Consider the following 22,417-nt stretch of genomic DNA (forward strand, 5'->3'; position numbering starts at 1 on the left):
CTTCAGATTAGAGGAAATCCAATCAGGCAAGGAAGTATGAGGTCCATCCACCTGTTAACTAGTGGCTGGAAGGAAAGGAGTTCCAAAGGTCTCTAGCTTTGACGAGAAATTATTCATTGCCCTCGGGGAACACAGCTGTTGTCTTCCATCAATCAAAATTTGCCCTTATGGATAAAGTAAATTGCTATTCCCCTCTGACACCCCACACCCGAACCCACAGCACTTTTTCCGCACTTTTTCCCCGGGCTCTCCCCAAGCTCCTAAAACGTTGCCGTTTTAAAAAAAATTCAAAACCATCAATTTGCAATCTTATGAAACAGAAACATAATTATGAGAGTCTTAGAGCCAAAATTTAACTATGTCTCTTCAGAATAATATGATCAGAATAAAAATATCTGCACACCCGTTCAAACGGATTAAAAATTGAAGCACTTAATTTTTTAACCATATTTTTTAATATATAAACGGTCTCAAATTAATATATAAACGGAAAGTGCTTAAATTTTCACTCCATTTAAATCGATGCAAAGATCTTGTTATTCTGATTATATTGACAAGATCTTTGCACTGATTCAAATGGAGTAAAAATTTGAGCACTTAATTTTTTGAGACTGTTTATATATTCAAAAATATGGTTAAAAAATTAAGTGCTTCAATTTTTAATCCATTTGAACGGGTGTGAAGATCTTATTATTTTAGCAGAAAGCCTTTTTCTTTTGGTGACTTGACTTATTTGAAACCGTTTATATATTAAAAAATATGATTAAAAAATTAAGTGCTTCAATTTTTAATCTGTTTGAACGGGTGTGCGGATATTTTTATTCTGATCATATTATTCTAAAGAGACATAGTTAAATTTTGGCTCTAAGACTCTCATAATTACGTTTCTGTTCTATAAAATTGCAAATCGATAGTTTTGAATTTTTTTTTTTTTAAATAAAACGACAACGTTTTAAGGGCTGGGGGAGAGCCAGGGGGAAAAGTGTGGAAAAAGTGTTGTGGGGTCAGGGGTGGGGTGTCAGAGGGGGAATAGCAATTTACTTTACCCACAAGGCAAATTTTGATTGGTGGAAGGCAACAGCTGACGTGTTGCCCAAGGACAATGAATAATTTCTCAGCTTTGACACATCTCCCCTCAAAAGATGTGAAACATCCTCTGGAGGAGAGTTGAATTCAGAAGTCACAATTCCTCTTCTGGCACGTCATACTATATATATTGATTGGTTGGAAGTTTTCAATTTCTAAAACCATTTCCAACCTTTCAAGTCCGAGGAGTTGCTATTTAACAGATCATACGCAGCATAGAGACTGAGGAAAAGCTTTCGAATTCATTCCAACGGAATCCACTTACATATATACTTTTGCATTAAACGGCAGAAATTGAGAATGAGGTAAGTAATTATTAATTAACGTGATATGGAAGATATCTATTTAGAGCATTAAACTGGAGGCTTGAGAATGGTACTAATATGGGTTGTATTTAAGTGGGTGACCAGACATTTCGAAAATGTAGACATAATTCATGTATGTCAATATGTCATGGATGAAAACAAACGGCAGCTATTTTTTGGACTATGATTTAATTACCTAAAAATCAGTAAAATAGCCTTAAAAAAAAGGAACTTTAGAAAAAAAATAAATAAAGGACAGGGAGAGAACCAAACAAAGAGTAAACTTGACTTTTCTGTTTGTCTTTATTCAATTTTTTTTCCTCATTTACGAGTTTTCGACAAATTTTTGTGAATTATTGATTATTTCAACGAGAGGAATCAAAAAAAATAAAAAAATTATGATCGAAAAACTGTTTTGACTTATTCATATTTTCGCGTCAAATTTAGATTTGTTAACTTATTTTTTTATTTATTAAAAAATTATAAAAACTGTTATGACTTATTCATATTTTTGTGTCAAATTTAGATTTTTTGACTTATTCTTGTCTTTATTCGAAAAATTATGAGTTTCAATCATTACTTTTTATCTGTTCGATTACTCTCGTCGAGACAAACAATAATTCATAAAAATTTGACACAAAATTAATAAATACGAAAAAATTTCGAATAAAGCCAAAAAAAAAAAAAGTACTCAGGGAGTTAAAATTGCAGTACTGTTTTTTTGAAAAACCAGCCAAACCATGATATCCAAACAAACGAGAGGTTGAGGTCAGCATCACAATGGCCTCGACGTGTCCAATTTATGCTGGCTACTCGTTTACATTTTCGTACACGGATAAGCCCTCCTTTCCCACCTCTCCTCCTCCTGCTTCGCCTCCTTTTAATTTTCCCGAGAAAATCCCAATTGTTTTCTCACTCCACCATGGAAAACAACTTCCCACTCTGAAAATCCTTTTCCATATAGTAAAAGATTTGATTTTTCAGACCAATCCAATTCCTCCTTCCCACTAATGGCGGCGGTTAGTTCTCTCGCCTTCTCAGCGTTAGGTCAGTCCACCGAGAGGAAAGTCACTGCTCCGTCTCCTCGTCCCAATTTCGACGGGATACGGTGTCGTACGAGCTTTTCCTTCACTTCGTTACGCGTTAGGGTTTCGAAGATTAGTATTCGGTGCATGTCTTCCTTTACAGGTAATGCCTTGTGCACGTTTTTCTTGTGCTATGTATGTTTGGTTGCTGAGGAAATGTGGGGAAATTAATTCGTGTCAATTGTTGAATTCAACTTGACACCAATGGGTGAACTGTTCCGCTTAGTAACCTTGAATTTTGATTGTGTCTTGCTAAGCACCGCGCATTGAGTGGTGCTTAGCAAGCTAGAATTTCAATACACATGTCACGGATATCAACACACGTTCAGTGCACTTTTCTTGGATATCGATACATTTTTACCTGTTATCCACTGCCCTCAGGATGGTGATTAGCATTTTTTCCATTGTGTTTACCTCCCCCGGGAATCGAAAAATTGGACTCGATTCTTTGTGGAGTTATGTTTTGCTTTATTAGGCAGTGGGAAAATTCGGGTTTTAAGCTTGATTCGGCATTCAGTTATGAGTATTTCAACATTGTTTTCTTAAAATTCTCTGCTGGACTATGTGTTTTCGCAAATTGATGGGCTAATCAGTGAGTTAGGTGGTCAGTCTGTGAGTTAGAGGAAGAGCTAAACTCTAACTAATTTGGGCTGAGGTTTTGTAAGATGTTAGGGAAAGAAATGCCATTCACTTTGTAATTAAGATTCTTCACATGGTATTCAGAGGGCAATGAGCTCACGCTGTCTTATTGATAATACAGTATTTCGAGCTAATGAATTGTTTAAAAATAGTGAAGCAGGGAATTCGATCTTCAGAAACCGGTTCTGATTCAGAATCACAGTCAGTGGTTCTCTGTGTTTGTCCCTAGTCTCTTGATGTTACTTAGATCTGGTAATTTGCAGCTATAATACAGAGACTACACAGTTTGCAGTTCTCAATATGCATTTGGATAGCTGCATTGTAGAATTCGTTTCAATTATGAAATTTGCCTTTCCATTCTAAACTTCTAGTTGTCGCGGTTTTGGATTTTACAAACTTTGATGAATTCACATGTATAAACCAAACCAAGCCTTAATTCCCAATTAATGGGTCGGCTACATGAATCTGTTTTCTCCATTGAGTTCTGTCGAGGGCATCGTATTTTTTGATGTCCAAATTATCTAGATCCTTATGAACTACCACGGTACGACCTTCAATTTTGGCACCTATAGAGGAGAAGTTGAGAGAAAATAGGTTAAGGAGGTTCAGGCACGTCTACCATAGACCAGGAGATGCAGTAGTTAAGAGAGCAAATATAATAGCTTTGGGTAGCAATGCTACAGGGAAGGGTAGATCTAAATTGACATTAGATGCTGTTGTGCGCAAAGATATGAGTATAATGGGTTTGTGTGAACAAGTAGAGCCCTTGACAGAGCTCAATGGAGAAAAATGATTCATGTAGCCGACCCCAAGTGATTGAGACATAAGGCTTGGTTTGGTTTGGTTTGGTTTGGTTTTCCCCTTAGTGCTACCCCCTACCGTAGGTCCGTAACTATATCACTCCTCCTAGTCTACATCACATGTATATGTCGCATAAATGAGCTCAATTACATACATACAATCTGCTCCTTCCTACTCGAGTACTAGCATTCTGCACTATATCCGACAACAATTTTTGAACCTCGTGACCACACAATGAGTGAAAGATGTTAGTGATTTTATTTGTTACATTGCATTGTTATGAATCTTATGATGCATTTATTTACTTTGTTTCAGATGTGCCCACCGTCGCTGAAACAAAGTCCAATTTCTTGAATGCTTATAAACGACCAATTCCAAGTATCTACAACACTGTGCTGCAGGAGCTGATTGTCCAACATCATCTGATGAGGTACAAGAGGACGCATCGCTATGATGCTGTTTTTGCCCTTGGTTTTGTTACAGTGTTTGATCAACTCATGGATGGCTACCCAAGTGATGAAGATCGAGAGGCCATCTTCCAGTCATATATAAGGGCACTGAAGGAGGACCCCGACATATACAGGTCTCTCTATTTTTACAACAAAACGTCCTTGTAGCTCCTCGGTTCTTGGAGGTTTAGGGGGGCCACTGTTTTAGTGGTATTCTGAGAGCAGCCACTTTGTGCATATATTTCCAAAGGTTAGGTCTGTCTCCAATCATCCCCCGCCCATACCCCCAATGATTGGGGACTAGATAGGTTATGTTATGTTGTTGTTGTTTGGTCCCTTTGTTTTCCATCCATTTTCTTTATGAACCAACCTTAAGTAGGCACTTCACCACTGTTTGGGGGTTAATTTCTCTTGAGGTTGGTCAAATGTGGATTTTGTTCTAATGTTTGGTTATAGTAATGTATTTTCCCTTGAGGAAGAATAACAGCGATTTTTTCCCTTATGCTCCATGACGGGTATTTCTAATGAGTAATGATACTCCTTCTTTGCCTTTCTAGCCCCCACTTACTCATGTTTTTTAATTTCCATAAGATCACAGGTTAAAAGTACAGGAGGCTAGTAATAGAGTGCCATTTGTATGGACCTTCTATTGAGAACAAAAGGCAGTTGTTCATTAGGATTGAAATATGAGTTCCTAAACGACTAATGTGATCAGTAGATGGACATCTATCAAGTCCCTGAAGATTTCAGAGCAAAGTCCACTTTGACCCCCTATGGTTTGGCCCGTTTGCGGATACACCCCCTATGGTTCAAACTTCAAAGTGAGCCCATAACCACCCCGTGGTTTGTTAAAGGGAGTTCAGTTCCTACGCCGTTAACAGAGACGACAAAATGTCTAATATACCCTCATCTTCTTCCTTCAATCTAACAAATCCATCCCATGTACCAAACCCCATTCAAAAATCCCAGTCCAAAATCAAACACAATCTAAAATCGAACCAAAAACGAGGACGAAAGGGTTGTTGGGCTTTTGTGGTGATGGCTAAAGGTTCACTGGAAACTATGGAGTTCTCCGGAAAAAAATGGTGGAAACATGCGGTGGTCTCAGTGGGTCAAGGTTTGCCGGAAAAAATGGTGGACAGTATGGATGTAAGAGACGGATTGCCGGGTTCAATAAAGGAGACAAAGGGGGAGAGAGATGAATAGAAATGGTCTGTGGGTGGAGAAGAGAGAGTATGTGGGTTTTGGTAGGCATTTGAGGGAAAAATCGTCCTAAATCTATATATCCCAATGCCTCAAACGCTTATAATGAGCGTGTTTCACACTTGGTGTTAAAAAGGACGGATTTGGGTCAGAATGCAACATTTAACAAACCATAGGGTGGTTATGTGCTTACTTTTGAACCATAGGAGGTGTATCCGCAAATGGGCCAATCCTCGGGGGGTCAAAGTGGAATTTGCCCAAGATTTCATCAACTCTTTATTCTAGTTCTCACTCATCAACTCTTCATTGAATATGTGGGGGAACAATTTTAAACTATTTAATTTTTAATTTCTGTTTTTGGATTTCGTCTAATGTACCTCTTTTCAATGAATGATTCACTTGAATATTTCTGTTCATTAGACTGACTGATTGTATATCTGTATTCACTCCAGAAACGATGCAAAAAAGTTGGAGGAATGGGCCAGTGCACAGAATGCTAGTTCTTTAGTAAGTTTTTCATCGAGAGAAGGGGAAGTTGAAGGCATGCTTAAAGACATTGCAGAGAGAGCTAGGAGCGACGGTAGTTTCAGCTACAGTCGTTTCTTTGCTATTGGTCTGTTTCGCCTTCTTGAGTTGTCAAATGCTACTGAACCCACAGTTTTAGAACAGGTAAGTCCTACTTTACCCTCTCTGGTATTGTTGCAATCTTGCTTGACAAAATTAATAGATAAAACCAGAGAACTGTTTGATGCCATCTTCATCTACTTGCTGTACTGCATCTGCAATGATTTGTAATTTCGGTTCAATTTTATAGTAGATGTCTTTCAACTGGACAAATATCATTGTTGACTGGTGCTGATATCATTAGGTCACTATCTTACTCTGATTCATTGTCCAAATTGAGTTTATCTATTGCTCTTTGTAGCCTGAGTTTGAAAGACATTCTTTCAAGTGCTAAGTATGTGTTACATAAGAAAACATGAAATTTTTGGGTTTGATTATCACTTGGTAATCTTATCTTCTACATGCATCCGGAAAGCAAATCACAAAGTCTTCTTGATTAGAATGATGCAAGCTAATCTTTGTTTAATGCTTCATTTCTATTATGAACAATCCTAGCTCTGGGAGTCTCCTTCAAAGTCATCGGGAAATATTACAATTTAGCTGCTCAAGAGCATATTTAGTTGCCTCTTCTAGGAGGAGAATCAAGTTCAATATGATGGATGTCCTATTGGTATTTGTAACTGGTTATTGGTGCTATCTTTGACCATAAATAGGAGCTAATTCTTGGTCATCCCTGAGGTATTGCAAACATTGACAGCAATCCTTGACATCTTCGAAAGGGCTTTTCTGATACTCTGTTGGAAGGGGTTTAGTAGTCTGATAGTTCAGATTGTCAAATTTCAGACCCTAGTAGCACGATCAGTTATCAAGTTATGTTAAGGATTAGTAGTCTGGTACTTTATATTAACAAAGGCAATATGGTCATCTGCGTTGATTTTTTCCAGTAACTACATTTAAATTTGTTTGTTGAATAATTGAATTATCTTGATGTATTCTATATGAAGTAGGTGTATGACTTGAGCGGTAAGCTTTTAACAATGGAATGGCTTCCCCACTACTTGATCTTTAAGCATAGCATCACTCGTGTACACTTGGCACTTTTTTACGGATCTCTCACTACTACGCTCCGAAATCACAGAAGTGACCATAGTTCTATATGCTTATGAGTTTCATATATAAATCTCGCTAAATTTCATGTTCTATTTGTATGCAACAGCTTTGTGCTGCATTGAACATAAACAAGAGAAGTGTGGATCGGGATCTTGATGTATACCGTAATCTGCTGTCGAAACTGGTTCAAGCCAAAGAGCTCCTTAAGGAATACGTGGACAGGTTTAAATTGTTTTCCTTCCAATTCCAAATTCAGTTTATTTTTCCTACCATGGTTTAGAATCGATGTATCTGCATAAAGTCACGGTAAAAGCTGTCATTGGCACACAAAATGCAGAGAGAACGCACACAACCCTCCGAGAAAGAAAAAACACACACGGATGTGCACACACGGACACACCCTCACCATGAGTGCACATTCGAAACAGTTTCTTGACCACATTGATTGGTTAAATCTCGAACCAGTTAAATGGTCAGGCCCTTAAGCCAAAGCATCAATGGTGTGATATCTTGTGTCCAAAATTCGTTCCAATAATCATCTAGGCATTCACAGATCTCTAAGTTCTTACACATTGCTTGTATGAAATTAGTTTCCGCGTCATAACTTTAGTAAATACGCTTGGCTTTCAGGGAGAAGAAGAAGAGGGAAGAGAGGGTGGAATCTCAAAAGGCCAGTGAGGCAGTTGCAAAATGCTTGGGTGATTATCAATATGCAGGTCGGTGATGCATATTGTTTCATTTGCTGATAAACCCCCAGCAAGCTTCAGCCCGTAATTTCTCTTTTATTTTGAGGTAATAGTTGAAATTTGAGGTTGAGCCTTCTTGCAGCAAAAGCGGTTTGCGGTTAATTGTATTATTTTGGGTCCCTTACCTTATATGATCCTGCTTACAGGTCAATTGTTGAATTTTTCCGTGTTTAAACTTTTTTTGTACACCATGGTTCTGGCCCAACCCCTCTTGGCTAGAATTTGTTTATATTAACCTTCTCTTCTATTTTCTCTCTTCCCAATTGTAAGATAATCTCTCTCTCTCTCTCTCTCAATGTGTGCATGTGCGTGTGCTCGTTTAAACTCTGAAAGCCTGTCAGTTGCGTACCTGAAATGATGCAAACCTTACACAACCAGTCGTTCAAAATCATGATACACAACATTTTCGGTCCTGATTGTGCTGAAGACATAAACCAGAACTTGATTTTTATCATTATTCATTACGAGTAAGAACTAGGTTACTCGCTGATGTCCCCATGTAATCCGGTGAGAACTATGTAAGGCCACCACGGGATCATTTCCTGAGAACTAATGCAGTGCCAAAGTCCAATTACTACTGGAATTCTATCCTACAAATGAATATAATTTCCCACTAATTGAGAGATACTAATTAACGATTATGGCTAATTCAACTGAGGTGAGAAATGTCGACCTCGTCTTGGATCTTAAAAGTGTCCGCTGCCCCAAACTTCCTCCACTCTTCCCCTGCAGCGTCTTCTTCACTATCTCCATCGGAATCATTACTGGTAGGCGAAGACGGGTCATGTATGCTTTTGGATCTGCAATCATGGGTGGCAAGCATCGTCACCTGGCGATGATGAGAGATTTCTACCACAACAGTGTCATCGTCAGCTGGAAGGGGTTGCTTCCAGGGTTCCCCATCAATCCTCATGAAAGTGTGGTCAGTTGCACCCTTGTGAAATTCGAACCGGATCCGGTGTGCCTACAAGAAAGAAGAAAAACACATCATAGGGTGATAAAATTGTTTAGACAGCACTAAAACTGCCTAATCTGCCATGTTTGCTTGTTGCGGCTTGGTAACAAGCATATGTTAACAGAGCTTAAAGTTGTCGTACATTATCTAAGCACGACCTTTCATGGTGAATGTGCTTATGTTAAGCATCTTAACGACAAATAAAGAAAATCTTGATTATGTAAGTTTGCCCTTAATGTGAGTTCATGGGATGGGCAACCACGGAAGTGTGACTGCTTCTTTGAGCAATCTTTCACGAATGAGAATGGTCCCATGTTAGAAATAACTACTTGTGGGTTCAAGGAAGTAACTCAGACTCAACAAAACCGTGTCTCTGATTCACCTGAGTAACATAGGGATGGCTTTTACATGTTATCTTAAACCACGACACAAATGAGCAGAGTAAAAGTGGGATGACTCTTTCCATGATATCTTAATCTAGGGCATCTTTAGTGGGTTATCATATGATGATCTTTCTCCGCATTGTCCCTAATCCCTATCGAGATTATTATTTGACAAACTTTTATTTAGTTTGTCGAACATGGCCACCATTTCTGGACAAATGTACAATTTAAATATAGAGCAATAGGCATGATTCTTGGGTGGATATCTTAAGCTATGATGACTTTGGAGTTTTATACTAGAATCTTTCTTGCCTTCACATAGTCCCTATCAAGATGATTATTTGATCTGATGACCATTTAGTTATTTTGTTGTAGGTGGCCACCATTGTAACAACCGAACCAGCTGACCTGCTTAACCCTTAGCCTAATCACATAGCTCAAAAGGTTAACCTCAAATTATACGGTAGCTGGTGGGCGAATCCTTATATTTCACAACAATTTCTCCCATTCCCCGATGTGGGACAATGGAATGGGTTCTGACAACCATTCTGGACACAAACATACAACTTAATGTAGTTCAAATGTCTATTGCTTTGCACAATTCTGAAAAAGTTCATCTGCGATGGCAGATGATTGAAGTTTTATACTCTTCTAAGGAAAATGGATTTGATTACGTAAGGTCATCAAGGAAGAAGGCACATCACAGTGTCTTGTAATTTAAATTTGGATTGCTCAATATCATTCAGCACTGAATCACTTGCTAAAACTCATCTCACGTTATGTTATTTTTCATAAATGTGATCTATTTGAGCATGTTTGGCTCGAGATTCCACAAAATTAATACCAAGTTTATCATCAGTAGGAGTTTCATTGCTAACCTGTGCAAGTCGAGTTCCATGTCCATTTGGAGCAAACAAAACAAGCCCATGCCAAGCATCTCTAAAACCAACAACCTCGATAAGGCCATCATCCACAAATGGCGGAGTCAAGTCTCTCTGCATGCCATGTTGCATTAAATTTCACTTATCAAATGTGTAGGAGGCGGAAAAGAATGTTATTAAATATATTTGCAGTTGCTGAAACAATATCCATCATCGCCAGCAGAAAATAAAGGATTTAAAGGGGAAAAAAAATGAGTTCTTACATCACGCTTTTTCTTTGTATGTGGTGTTCCCCAAGGATTTAGTCCACCAGAGAAGCTAGGCAAGTTAAGGCACACAATGGACCTGATACTGTATGTTGAAGAGACAAACAGTCAGTTAAACAAATCCTGGGATATCATCCCCTTCAAAATCAGATCCAAGAACTTAAAATGCAAGTCAATACAGAAGATATTGGCTGTAAACAAGAGGTCGAATTACTCAGGTTGATTCATACAGTTTGTTCAGTTTCATATTATGTTTTTAACAAGATTATAGCAAGATAACTGAATCAAAGGACATGAGAAATACAAAATCAAAACCATCAAGGGGTTCCAGTGGGTGGGGGCAGAGAGTTAGATTGATATTTCTGCAGATGGGAGATTACCATGACTTTCAAACCGAAACCTAGAGTTACTAATCAATATTCAGAACGAAATACAAGATGAAGGACAGCCACCTGAAGTGGAGAGAAAATCCCTCATTCAATGTAGTCAGCACTAAGCAGCATTCAATGTCATGTAGTGAAGTTCAACTGCTGAAAAATAGAAATATAAATCACCAATATACCTCTGAGATATGGGAAGGTCCAGCCATTCACCATGTTTTTTCATGATCTTAACCTTTGCAAGTTGTGCTATGTTCCTGCGTAGAGAATAATTGTTATGGTGAAGAAAAGATTAATAACTAAAGCAAAATGGACTACAAAAACTACATCTACATCATTACAGGATCCAACATATATATATATATATATATATATATATATATATATATATGTGTGTGTGTGTGTGTGTATACAGCCGGATCCAATGAGGGATCCCGCACAGTGCTACTGTGCGGGACTCCCCTTTTCCGATCGAATTGTGACAATCCGAGCCGCTTAAAGTGATCAGAACGTGATTTTAAGGGTACCCGCGAGAAATTAGCAAAAAAAATGATCGGGAAGGGCTTGATCCGAACAGTTTTTTATTAAACGGCTCAGTAAAAAACTACTCGGATCAAGCCCTTCCCGATCATTTTTTTTGCTGATTTCCCACGGGTACCCTTAAAATCACATTCTGCACACTTTGAGCGGCTCGGATCGTCGCAATTTAATCGGGAAAGGGGAGTCCCGCACCGTAAGGCCGTGCGGGATCCCTTATGGGATCCAGACTGTGTATACATATATATTTTGGTCAAACGGAATAAGATCCAACAACATTGATGAACCCAAGACAAGCAATCACTTTGTTTGGTTTGAAGTTTTTAGAAAAAAATTTGATGTAATGAGTTGTAATGAGTGGAGAGAGAGAGAGAGAGAAGCTTATTGAGAACCATGCAGAGAGTGAAAAAAATTTCAAAACATGTAAAAGAACAAAGTGGAATCCTCGAAATAGCGCATTTCACTGCACACCACAACTCCGCTCTTCTCTAAAACATACCCATCATAATATCATATGATCATATGAAAAAGTTAATGTCAATGCACATCAAACATCCTTTACATCTAGGTCTACATCAAATGCTGCGACCCTCATAGCTCACTGAGGTAACAAATACAGAGAACTTCGCATTGAAGTTGTTCAGCTCAACTTTCTTAAGCCACTGTCTTAATGCCCTAAAATTGTATCGACTCACCCATCACATTTACAAAGTCGCCATGTATTTTCAGTTATTGCTCTTGGATATGAACAATTAAGCAGTTTTCTAGCATAAGTTGTCATAATCATAGGGGAAACTGATGCCACAACCATCAGTTGCCTAATACAGCGAAGAGATCATTATATATAGACAAAACTAGGACAACACAAGAATCAAGATTATATGATCATAGCTGGGGTAGAAAGGACAAAACATGAACAAAGATTACAGCGAAGGTTGAGACCACACGCAGCTTACACGTTAATATCATAAGCATCTAGACAAGAGTTCATCAAAACACAAGACAACAAGAGTTATAAAGGTACTTTCCAAAAATTAAGTTGGGTAGAATTTCCTTACGAAACATACATACAAAACTGAGTCAAGAGAATTTCCGATTGACCAAAAAAAAAGAAAAGAAACTGAGTCATGTTGACTTTGCAAGACATAAGCTGTCACAAATCCTATATCTGACTCAAGAGTTAAGACAACACAACTAGAAGCTAGATAATCATGATAATGACATCTATGATAACGGCATAAAAGAAATAAATCATCTCCACTAAGATATATAATGTGTTCAAAGCCAACAAATGCAATGCAGACAACGATGGCATCATTATTACCTATTTGAAGGTTACAACTAAATAAAATATAAGAAAAATATTAAACTAGAGAACCCAAACTTTTTCCAACAAGAGGTGTTAAAAGGAGTTTCATTTCCAAAGTCTTCTTTCATAGATTATACTACCTCTGTACCAAATTGTTTGCACGGTCCGCCAAATGAAGACTTTAAAATAATTCATTTTTGTCAACCAAAAATCCAAAAAAAAAAAACTACATAAATCGGTAGAACTCATTGATACCTATTGAATGATGCAATTTTTTTTATTTTTAAGTGAAAAAATGAATTATTTTTAAGTTCTTTCTTTTGCGGACCATGCAAACAATTTGGGACGGAGGTAGTATATTAAAGTTTGTTATCATACGCAATACACTAACCTTGAAGAAGGATGTGTAAGAGAAGCACAAAACCATCCTTGTGTACATCCAAGCTTCGCATAAGTACTCTGAACAGAACCAAAAGAAAGGTAGCAACTCCTAAATACAAGAGACTTAACACTATACCATGCAAAAGCCAGAACAGGCTCATAACCGATAATATATCCCTAACATACAAATCCAAGCAAGTCTAGAATTATCCAAATCAGGAGTATGAATCCATATTCTGCATATATCTCATCATTGAAGCATGATGAATAATTACATCATATTGCATAAACAAATTCCTAGTTAACAGGAATTATAAATGAAAGAGATAATAGAATTTCAGTATACATAGGGATGGGTTTTTTTTAGGACGTGACGTGGAGCGATGGAAATTGGTCTCTGCCCCCAGTGCTGTGATGCAGAGTCATGGGAATCAATCTCTCAAAACATGATGGGGAAAAGGCTGCCTACTTCTGCTTCAAGTCAGAAGTTGAAGCCTTTTGCACTAGCTACAACCTTTTTTACCATACAATGTCAAGAGGCCTGTTTAACTGATGAAAGTAATTGCTTCAATGTATCTTAGTAAAACAAAACTAAGTTGTGCCCACCCGTTGTGGAGGGATCCGACCTCTGGTGTAGGCCCCTTGGGCCCACTGTCGTTGTGCTGCGTTTCGCGGCGCGGCTCTTGGGCCTGCGTCATATGGGCTGGCTCCCACATCGGGAGTTTGGGTTTGTGTGTGTGTGTTTAAAGGGTTCACTGTACCTCTCCCTAGTCAGCAATTGCCTAGGTGAGTTTGATAGGTGAAATTACCCTCTTGCCCTCCCTCAAAATGTATCTTAGTAAAAAAATCTCATTTAAACGATCACATTTACCATGAACATAGTTTCGTACGAATGCATTTGCACAATATTTCGATAGATTCTATCCCAATGACTCAACGGCAATAGATAACTAAAGGATGGTAACTGGTAAAATCTCTATACCACGTTTACACCCCGCCCCCATCTAGAACAACTAGTAGATCCTTGCATAGGTGTCATCGTAACTAGTTTGTTCACGATGATATTACACTATCTCACCAACATCAGACACACTATTTACATGTCTAATGTCATTAGCTGAGTCATATCATGACGTAAGAAGATTGAAACTTGAGATTTTTAGACAGCAGAAAACTAGTTTAACAAAGTTAGATAAAAACATGTTTCACAATCTTTATCAAGTAGTTCAAAATGTGAAAACATCAGTTTACTTATACTGCGGTCTTGCGGTTCCCAACAGTCTGAAGGCGTTGCAAACAGTGCACATAACATTGCAATACCTGATTAGACAACTGGTTTTTGAATTTTTCTGGATGTGACTTCCGCTCAGAATGAAAGGCATAGGACACTTGAGCATCCATACCTGCAAATAAAGAAACTACTCATATCTCATGTCGGAAACCACAAGAGGTAGTAAAGATGCTAGTTGCGGAGTTGGCGAGCAATATATCACAAAAGAAATCAGTGAGGAAGAAACAGGTAAAAAAGTTTAACATTAAAATCCCCAATGAACCTATGCAATATAACTGAAAAGGCAAACTTCAGATGACTATGATGCAGTACAACTGTATTCTTAGATAAATTGTCAAATTTGCAAGTTGCAACTAATAAAAGAGGATAAATCAGATGCGCATGATCATCACTATCATGCGCCAGCAAAGCCATCACGCATGCACATGGAGGATCATTTTGTTGGTTATAAAACCTACAATCATGCATGCACATCGAGTGACTGATAATAATCTGTTCCATACTATGCCATAAAAAGTGACGACAATTATAGGAGGTAGCCAGTTTTTATAAACCTACTTTTTAAAGACCTTGCTATCCTTCATTTTCCCAGATTTGATTAACAACCAAAAACTCGTCAGAAATCTAAGTCTCAGGTGGGCCTTAGCCCTGAACCACAGCAGTAGTATCAGCTTAGATTGACAAGATGGACCAGAATGCCCAAAAGATGGTCAGAGAAGGTTTAATTGTAGCTTTAGTTGTAACCCGAGGGGCAGTGATGGTATCAATGACAAAGAGATCGCACAACAGATAATCTTGGAAATAATAGATCTTTCATAATGAAAATAAGATGATTGCTAGGAATAAACAACACAACCTCATAGGGTACCAGCACTGATACATTAGAGACCAAAAATACACTTACCCATGCTGAAGTAGTTCCAGAACCCTCCACGGAAAGTGTGGCAACCTTCCTGAGAAGCATCCAAACAGTACCCATAAGAATATAGAGGAATTCAGATTAGTCTCTTTCCCAAACAAATATATATTGTGCTTTTAACTTCATTGTTTGAAACTTTAGGTAACCTTTAGTTTAGGCTAGGCTATTTCAATTTGCAAGTGTCCCCAAGGTTTTGGCACATTACAAATAAAGGAATCTGTTCATCAAATTTATGATTCTTATATGTTGTCCCTCCATTGCAATTTTACCCCACATCCAATATCTACACTAAGTACACTCTCATCATCATGGGACATGGCATCTGCTGAATTTTCAGAAATTGCAAACTCCATGTTCAATACAGTGGTATATACCCTATATTCAACCCATTTCAACTACCAGTACCACCTGTAACCCTAGCATATGTGAAGACAAAAAGGACTACGATGAAGAAGAGGGCTAAAGTTCAAGGACAACAAGGAACCCCAAAAATTAAAAACAACACAAGGAAGTAGTAGTCAGGATTATACCGTACACTTTCTATTGACAAGAATTTTACAAACAGTGACGGTTCCTGATTTATTAACTGCTACATGAAGTATTCGTAAAATTCTTTTTTGGGTACTAAAAGGTAAAGCCGACTCTCTTACCATGTTGAGTGTATCTGTTGAAGCTACCCGATGGAATGCATGCAAAGAATGTGGCAACTCAAGAGGGGCAATAGGATCACAGGAACCATGAGCTGGAGCTCTCATCCTCATCAGAATGTGCCAACTGGAACATGGTGAAAAATAGAAAGGTAGTAGGAAAAACATAAAAAAATAAATAGAAGACAACAAATTTAATGGAGCAGAACAATGAGCATTAGTCTTCAAATATCTAATAATTTGGGAAATCATTTTCAAATGCAAATATAAGCTGGAAGAAAAATCATTCAATTCAATCAAGATCGTGATGAATGTTTTTGAAACATTTTGGAGTAAAGGATGCAAAGGCACCGCCAGGTCTTGAATAATAACAACTAGCAAAAGAATCACAAATATATATTAAGAAAACCTGTTGCTATAAAATAGTCCAAGACATTAGGGCCCGTTCGGACAAATAAGCCACAGTGGCTTATTTTTTATCTTTATTCAAATTTTTTTCGTATCACTTGGCTTATTGTCATTTTTTTGGAAATTATTGCATCATCTAAAAAGTAAAAAATTTTGACCGAAATCCAATTTTTTTTTGAATAAAGACGAAAAAATTGGCTTATTGATTTTTTTTCGTCTTTATTCAAAAAAAATTGGATTTCGGTCAAAATTTTTTACTTTTGTAGATTCCTCTTGTCGTGAGGATGCAATAATCTCCAAAAAAATGACAATAAGCCAAGTGATACGAAAAAAATTTGAATAAGGACAAAAAATAAGCCAAAGTGGCTTATTTGTCCGAACACCCAAGAACTATCGTGAATTTCAAGGTCGATTCTAATTGTATTGGATCAGTAACTACTTAAAAACGAAAGAAAATGACAGCACAAAAATGGGCAGCCAAAATTATGATTCTAAATTTAGAGGATCATATAAGTGAACCTGCATACAATATTTTTTTTATCAGCTTGAACCTGCATACAATTAGCAGTGAATTGTAGTTGTTTTTCATTTCCAATTTTCTTTTCAAATTTACTTTACAGGAAAAATTAGTTTGCTGTAGAGTAATGAATATAACACCTGAAGGGTGCAAATAAATCAATTCAATGGGATTAAGAGTGTTTGCTTATCAACTGACAAGGAGAAGCTGAGTGAAATGGGAACCTGTCTATTTTCATTTCTTTGGCTTGTGTTACTTGACGCAAGAATGACTCCACAGCATGACGATCTGTCCCAGGATTCTTCTTGCCCTGCAAATTATTAACTCCAAACTTTTCAGCATCAGATCCCTTATATAGACCAACAGAAAAAGGTTCTGTTACGTTAATTGCCAAGCGTAAGAATGTTGGACTCGCATCATTTGTGGACATGGATACAAAAGGATGGGCTGTTAAACCATAAATGTTATTGACCACATATTAGTTTCAAAAGGTTTCACAAAACCCTACATTAAAACATATGACTTGGCAAGTGAAACATGGTCAATGAGACGTATCAAGAAACACGTGGTTAATGCAAATTCATTCTCAATTGATTTTCACAATCTTCCTTAATGTAACAAAATGGTGACACAAGAAAGAAAGAAAATGAAAAAGTAGGAAACAACTATAAACATTGCACTGCTTTCTAGTCAATTTCTGACTGCCTGCTTCAGGGGCTGTAATGCTAAGGACAAGAAGGATTTCCAAAAGTACCATAGAAATGAGAAAGACTATCAAAAATTTGAGTGGCTAAAGCTGAAGAAGCTACTTTAAGAGTAATACCAAGAAAAGCATAAGCTGGAGTTGAAGAGTCAGAGTTAAATGGTATGGCGCCTAATAAATTGAAACATAATAGTAACCAATCACTGATTACACTTCGACATTAATGGTACTCTATTAGGAATATAGGATCTCCTACCCAACCAAAAGAAAATGGAAGGTTGTTTCCAGTCCCGAGGGGTACTGTGGCAATTGGTGGTGGCGGAGATAATTTGAGATCTGAAACAACTCCAAGAAGCCATCCAGCTGTTCCATCCCCACCTGCAACCTAATCAGCTACTTCCATGTTAGATATATTGAAAGACTTGAGATCATTTCCTACAAGACACTATAAACAATAACCAAACCTTTACTCGTAATTCGTAAAACTCACAATGATTCTCAATCTCTCCTGAATCTTAGGGCTCAATTCATCATCGTTTAGCTTGAGCTTTTCTAGATTGAGATACAGTCTGCGTAACACAGTATCGGGAGCCTCTTCCAGCAAATCAACAACCTAAAAACAGTAAAGTGAAAGTAAGCTGCGTTCTGAAATAGATCCAATTATTCTATGTCGAAGTCAACTGATCAAATAGCAGCATTAGAAACTCCTAAAATCCTGACAGTACTTCACAAACACCCAAAACACCTGATTTTTGTTTAGCAGAGAGCGATATGTGACAAGAAGATCCCCACCCAGCTGACCACCACTTTTGGAGTTGATGAACACAAGTAATGGGCATGTTGGTACATCTGGAAGAAACTCTCTCTCTGAGTCGGGAACAAGTATGTAATTGGGAATGCAGAATTGCTTCAAGAAGTTCTCGGAGTCAGACTCTGGATTATAATCAGCCATAGGTGACTCAAACTGCAATACCGTTAGTCATCAAATTTGAGTAATTAACTACCAGTTATAAGCTTCTGTAAAACTATGAGAACCAGAAATACTCTTCCATCTAGCAGCATACTTGAACAAATTGTTATAATCCTATTGGGCGTCTGCAACCAGATACTAATAGCTTTGGAAAGAATTAATTACATCCCACAATACGTGGGGAAAAAGTTTGCCTTGTCAAAACATGTTAAAGCTGAGTTGACGAATGGACAGCTACTGATCCCCGAAGAATAGAAACGCAACAGGCTCCTAGCACTGTTGGTTCAGAATCAAATGAAATGCAATTGCATTTTACCATAGCAGATTGCACAATAGATCATTCAAATGGACATCAAATTTAATGGTCAATCGTTTAGTTCGAGTACTATGCATGAATAACTAAGTATAAGACAACATCAGTAAAATGAAAGGATATCCACTAAATCGCTGTCAATATAAATTATACACAAATCTACAGAGGATTTCTTTTTCCAAACGCACATAACATAACTCACCGACAATCTAAATCATATGAAAACCTACTAGTCTACTTCAATTCAGACAGCGAGCTGAATACTTGATGAAAAATATTAGCTTTAGAACTCATAAATACGAAAGCATGGGAATTCAATGACGGCTTGGTGGGAACTTCGTGCAAAGGTAGACTATGGATTATGCAAGGCTAAGGTATGACTTTAATGGTGTCATGTTGTAACTTCTGCACCCACGCATTACGAGAGTTGTACCTCCACACATTTGCAAGAAAATCAACCATTTTCTCGCCATCTCCCACTCTGATTAATCTCTCTCGTTGTCCTCTCAAGACCATAAGAATGGTCCATATCTCTCTTCATAGATCATAAAAACAGGTTCCTAACTAATTCAGTTGCACACAAGTTGAAGGTCTCATGCTATGCTCAAGTAAGTCATCGATAAGGAGTCGAAATTATGTTCCACAAAGATTAAAATTAGGAACTTCAATTTGTATGGTTTAGTTTTTAGTTATAAATGATCCTTTTTGAAATCTCACGGCATGCATGACATGTGATGTACATGCATTACATTTTTTTTTTTTAACCAATTACACCACGGATTCCATTTTCTGATGAACAGGTCTTGGTCAAAATCAATGAAGAACATTTAGAGATTCCGATGAATTTGCATGCTTATGCAAAGTAAAATCTTCTTTAGATACCCTACTTCAACGAATTTTTCGAAATACTCATCTACTATTTCAAAGCGTCATGAAAATTACCTACCAAACATTCACAAAACAACTCCGGAAAAAGCAGAGACTGTGATCACACTTCCATACGCAAAGAAACAAGCCTATCTGAATAAAAAACTGATCAGCTGTCAACAAAAGGAAAGCATTTCAACCAAATTGGAAAGGCTGGGGGGCAATTCAATTTTAAACAGGAGAAACAGTCGAGAAACTCACAACGACAAAAGAAAAACTCACCCGGAGAAAAAATTTCCCGGAAAATTCAATAGAACGGGGAGGAACTGGCGAACAGCTGCTCTCTAATGATTGAATGAATTAACGTAGATCCGGAATAGTAGAGAGACAGAAAAGAGGGGAGAGAGAAACGCGGTTTAGTTAGCTGAATCGTCGCCGTCGGGTATTGACCGGGAAAAGGACAGATTATTTACAAAAAATGGAGGAGATGAGAGGAACATTACGGCTGAACGTATGAATACGTTATGGGCAGATATAGAAATGGAGAAACTGCGCGGCTGCTTCGACGTGGATTGTCTTCTTCTAGCGGATGAAGGCAACAAATGCGTGGGATTTCTTGTTCAAACTTCAAATTCTTCATTTTACATGGCCCTGAGGGAAGGGCGGCTCCTGTCCAGTCCTCAAGCGTCCAGATTTGCCTCTCTGCGGGCCTTAATAATAATCGGAACCTTTCAATTTTTACATCTTGCCAAAAGTATTTGTCACGTCAAAAATTACATTGATTGAATACCATTTTGTATAGTTTTGAAATGGATTAATCTTGTAAGAAAAAAAAAAGTTGTGCTACACGGGATTAAAACCCGTTTAAGGCTAATACTTTTCAAAAACCATATCAAACATCTGATGTGATGTTTCCAAATGGATAATGTTTTTAACTGGCTCTAAAATGTAAACTGTTTCGATTAATATTGTGAGCCGGAAAAGGCTCACAAATGGAAAAAAAAAAAAAATTGGACCTGACAGGAGCTACTTCGCCCCTAAGCCATATCACGTGACGATACCACAAATTTTATCAATCATTTTACCTCACGTAAACATTCTTATTCATAATAGAAGTAGAGCCCATACACACTATACACTCAATGTATGTGGGACTCACTCCTATTATAAATGTGAATGCGTAGAATACTCTTACCACATATTTGTATGTAGTTCAAATATTTTGCCTTAGCAACCACACAAATATTTGCCGCAGCAACAATTTGCCCTTTTCCACACACAGGGAAGAGAGAGAACATATCAGGATCGGGATCAACATCTTGGGGGGGTTCGTAGGGACCACACGCTGCGAGTACCGTTGTATGATTAGACATCGGTTGTTGGGGCATTTATTAACGAAAACTTTTTTAACGTTTTTGTAGTTTGCATAAATTACATTATAAACCCCCTTCAACTAACACCCATTTCTGAGTTGCCCCCCTAAAGTATAAACTCAGACACTTAACCTCCTCAAAGTATGTGAATCCAAAATAGAGTGAAAGCTGTTAACAGAAATTCAGGATTTACCATTTTACCCTTCAACCATCCCCCAACACAATCATCTTCCACGAACGCATTGTCGTCATCTTTTGATTACCTGGTTCACGAATTGAAATCCCAAATCAAATTCCCATCAACTCTGAAAATCAAACAATGAATTGTCAACCTTCAAACCATAACCCTAGCTCAAATCACACAAACTTACCCATCAGAGAGAGAAATCTCGCTAATAAACTACCAGAATCTTCAATCCGAACCAGTTTTCGTCTAGATCTCAACAAACCGATTGACATTTGCAGTTCTCTCCTCCTCTTCATCTCCTCAATCTCTAGTTTCGGCACCTCTTACTACAACTCCCACGGCGCCTTATATTCCTTCACCGTTTGCCGTCCACCGCAGCTGGGTTACCCACCGGATTACCTATTGTTATGGGGTTTTGATTGAGTCCATGAGCTTAAGGTGGCGACAGTCGGTGTAGACAATGGACATGGGCTTTCAGTTGAGGCTTTCAATTGGGAGAGTTTCCTGGTGGGGTTTGTAATGGTGGTGGTGGGTGGTGGGCCGCCATAGTGGCGAGATTGGACCACTGGGATTAGAACTTTGATCTAGGAGATGCGAAATGGAATCACCAATTGACTTTATATGTTAGTTGTTTTCTGAGTATGATAATTTTCAAGTACACAAAAGTACTTTTTTGATGTTTCCCAGGAAAAGGTTTTTGATCCCCAAAATTTCTTAGACAAAAAGTTTCAAAACCTCTCAATTGTGGCTAATGCCATTTTCAATGTGTTTCGATTTTTGGAAACAAAAGATGTTGGTTGCTTCAGGATACGTAGTATTAATTCCAATTGTTATCTACGGAACGCTCTTCATGATCTCAGCTCATCCATGTAATAAGCTATTGGGTCTCAATCCATTGAAGCATAGTTTCTTAATGCAATATTTCTCGAACATGAATCCACAAATATTCTGGTAGAGTTCATGAATGCAGGTTTTGATTGTGTTGCTGAGATTTGTTTGGCTTGCAAACGGTGTTGAACTTTAACGTTACTTTCTTACATATCCAAACGCTAAGAATACCTATTGTAGTTTTAGAGATAATTCGTCGTGGCATTTGAAATTTCTTCAGGTTACCAACTGAGAGATAGAGAGAGAGAGGGGGG

The 22,417-nt window shown here is 37.8% G+C and overlaps 2 protein-coding genes across 4 annotated transcripts; one reads left to right on the forward strand and one right to left on the reverse strand.

The window, feature by feature from the left end:
- The first annotated feature begins 2,178 nt into the window (after positions 1-2,178).
- Positions 2,179-8,244, forward strand: LOC131330578 (protein THYLAKOID FORMATION1, chloroplastic). The gene is made up of 5 exons (XM_058364200.1): positions 2,179-2,579; positions 4,232-4,499; positions 6,021-6,237; positions 7,349-7,464; positions 7,873-8,244. The coding sequence occupies exons 1-5, from the start codon at positions 2,402-2,404 to the stop codon at positions 7,964-7,966; spliced, it is 873 nt and encodes a 290-aa protein (XP_058220183.1). The 5' UTR covers positions 2,179-2,401; the 3' UTR covers positions 7,967-8,244.
- Positions 8,245-8,418: 174 nt separating this feature from the next.
- LOC131330575 (diacylglycerol kinase 5) lies at positions 8,419-20,720 on the reverse strand. Of its 3 annotated transcripts, none has more exons than XM_058364196.1 (14): positions 19,998-20,720; positions 19,795-19,868; positions 18,311-18,529; positions 18,056-18,178; positions 17,822-17,950; positions 17,087-17,172; positions 15,941-16,064; positions 15,276-15,324; positions 14,401-14,483; positions 13,091-13,158; positions 11,036-11,110; positions 10,471-10,558; positions 10,205-10,321; positions 8,419-8,952 (listed from the first exon to the last, which is right to left on the reverse strand). In XM_058364196.1, the coding sequence occupies exons 3-14, from the start codon at positions 18,515-18,517 to the stop codon at positions 8,638-8,640; spliced, it is 1,464 nt and encodes a 487-aa protein (XP_058220179.1). In that variant the 5' UTR covers positions 18,518-18,529; positions 19,795-19,868; positions 19,998-20,720; the 3' UTR covers positions 8,419-8,637. The 3 variants fall into 3 exon arrangements, with proteins under 3 accessions (XP_058220179.1, XP_058220180.1, XP_058220178.1); XM_058364197.1 differs by having other exon boundaries at positions 19,795-19,888; XM_058364195.1 differs by lacking the exon at positions 19,795-19,868.
- Positions 20,721-22,417: the final 1,697 nt, after the last annotated feature.

This window comes from Rhododendron vialii, chromosome 6a, assembly GCF_030253575.1.
Source record: "Rhododendron vialii isolate Sample 1 chromosome 6a, ASM3025357v1".
Lineage (NCBI taxonomy): Eukaryota > Viridiplantae > Streptophyta > Magnoliopsida > Ericales > Ericaceae > Rhododendron > Rhododendron vialii.

Bases quoted from the DNA above. Each gene is read 5' to 3' on its own strand.
- LOC131330578 (XM_058364200.1), top strand. From the start codon at position 2,402: ATGGCGGCGGTTAGTTCTCTCGCCTTCTCAGCGTTAGGTCAGTCCACC. The intron at 2,580-4,231 runs GTAATGCCTTGT...ACTTTGTTTCAG, and splicing joins GTGCATGTCTTCCTTTACAG to ATGTGCCCACCGTCGCTGAA. The intron at 7,465-7,872 runs GTTTAAATTGTT...CTTGGCTTTCAG, and splicing joins CTTAAGGAATACGTGGACAG to GGAGAAGAAGAAGAGGGAAG.
- LOC131330575 (XM_058364195.1), bottom strand. From the start codon at position 18,517: ATGGCTGATTATAATCCAGAGTCTGACTCCGAGAACTTCTTGAAGCAA. The intron at 18,179-18,310 runs GTGTTTTGGGTG...TACTGTTTTTAG, and splicing joins CTCTGCTAAACAAAAATCAG to GTTGTTGATTTGCTGGAAGA. The intron at 15,325-15,940 runs GTAAGAGAGTCG...GATGCTTCTCAG, and splicing joins CAACAGATACACTCAACATG to GAAGGTTGCCACACTTTCCG.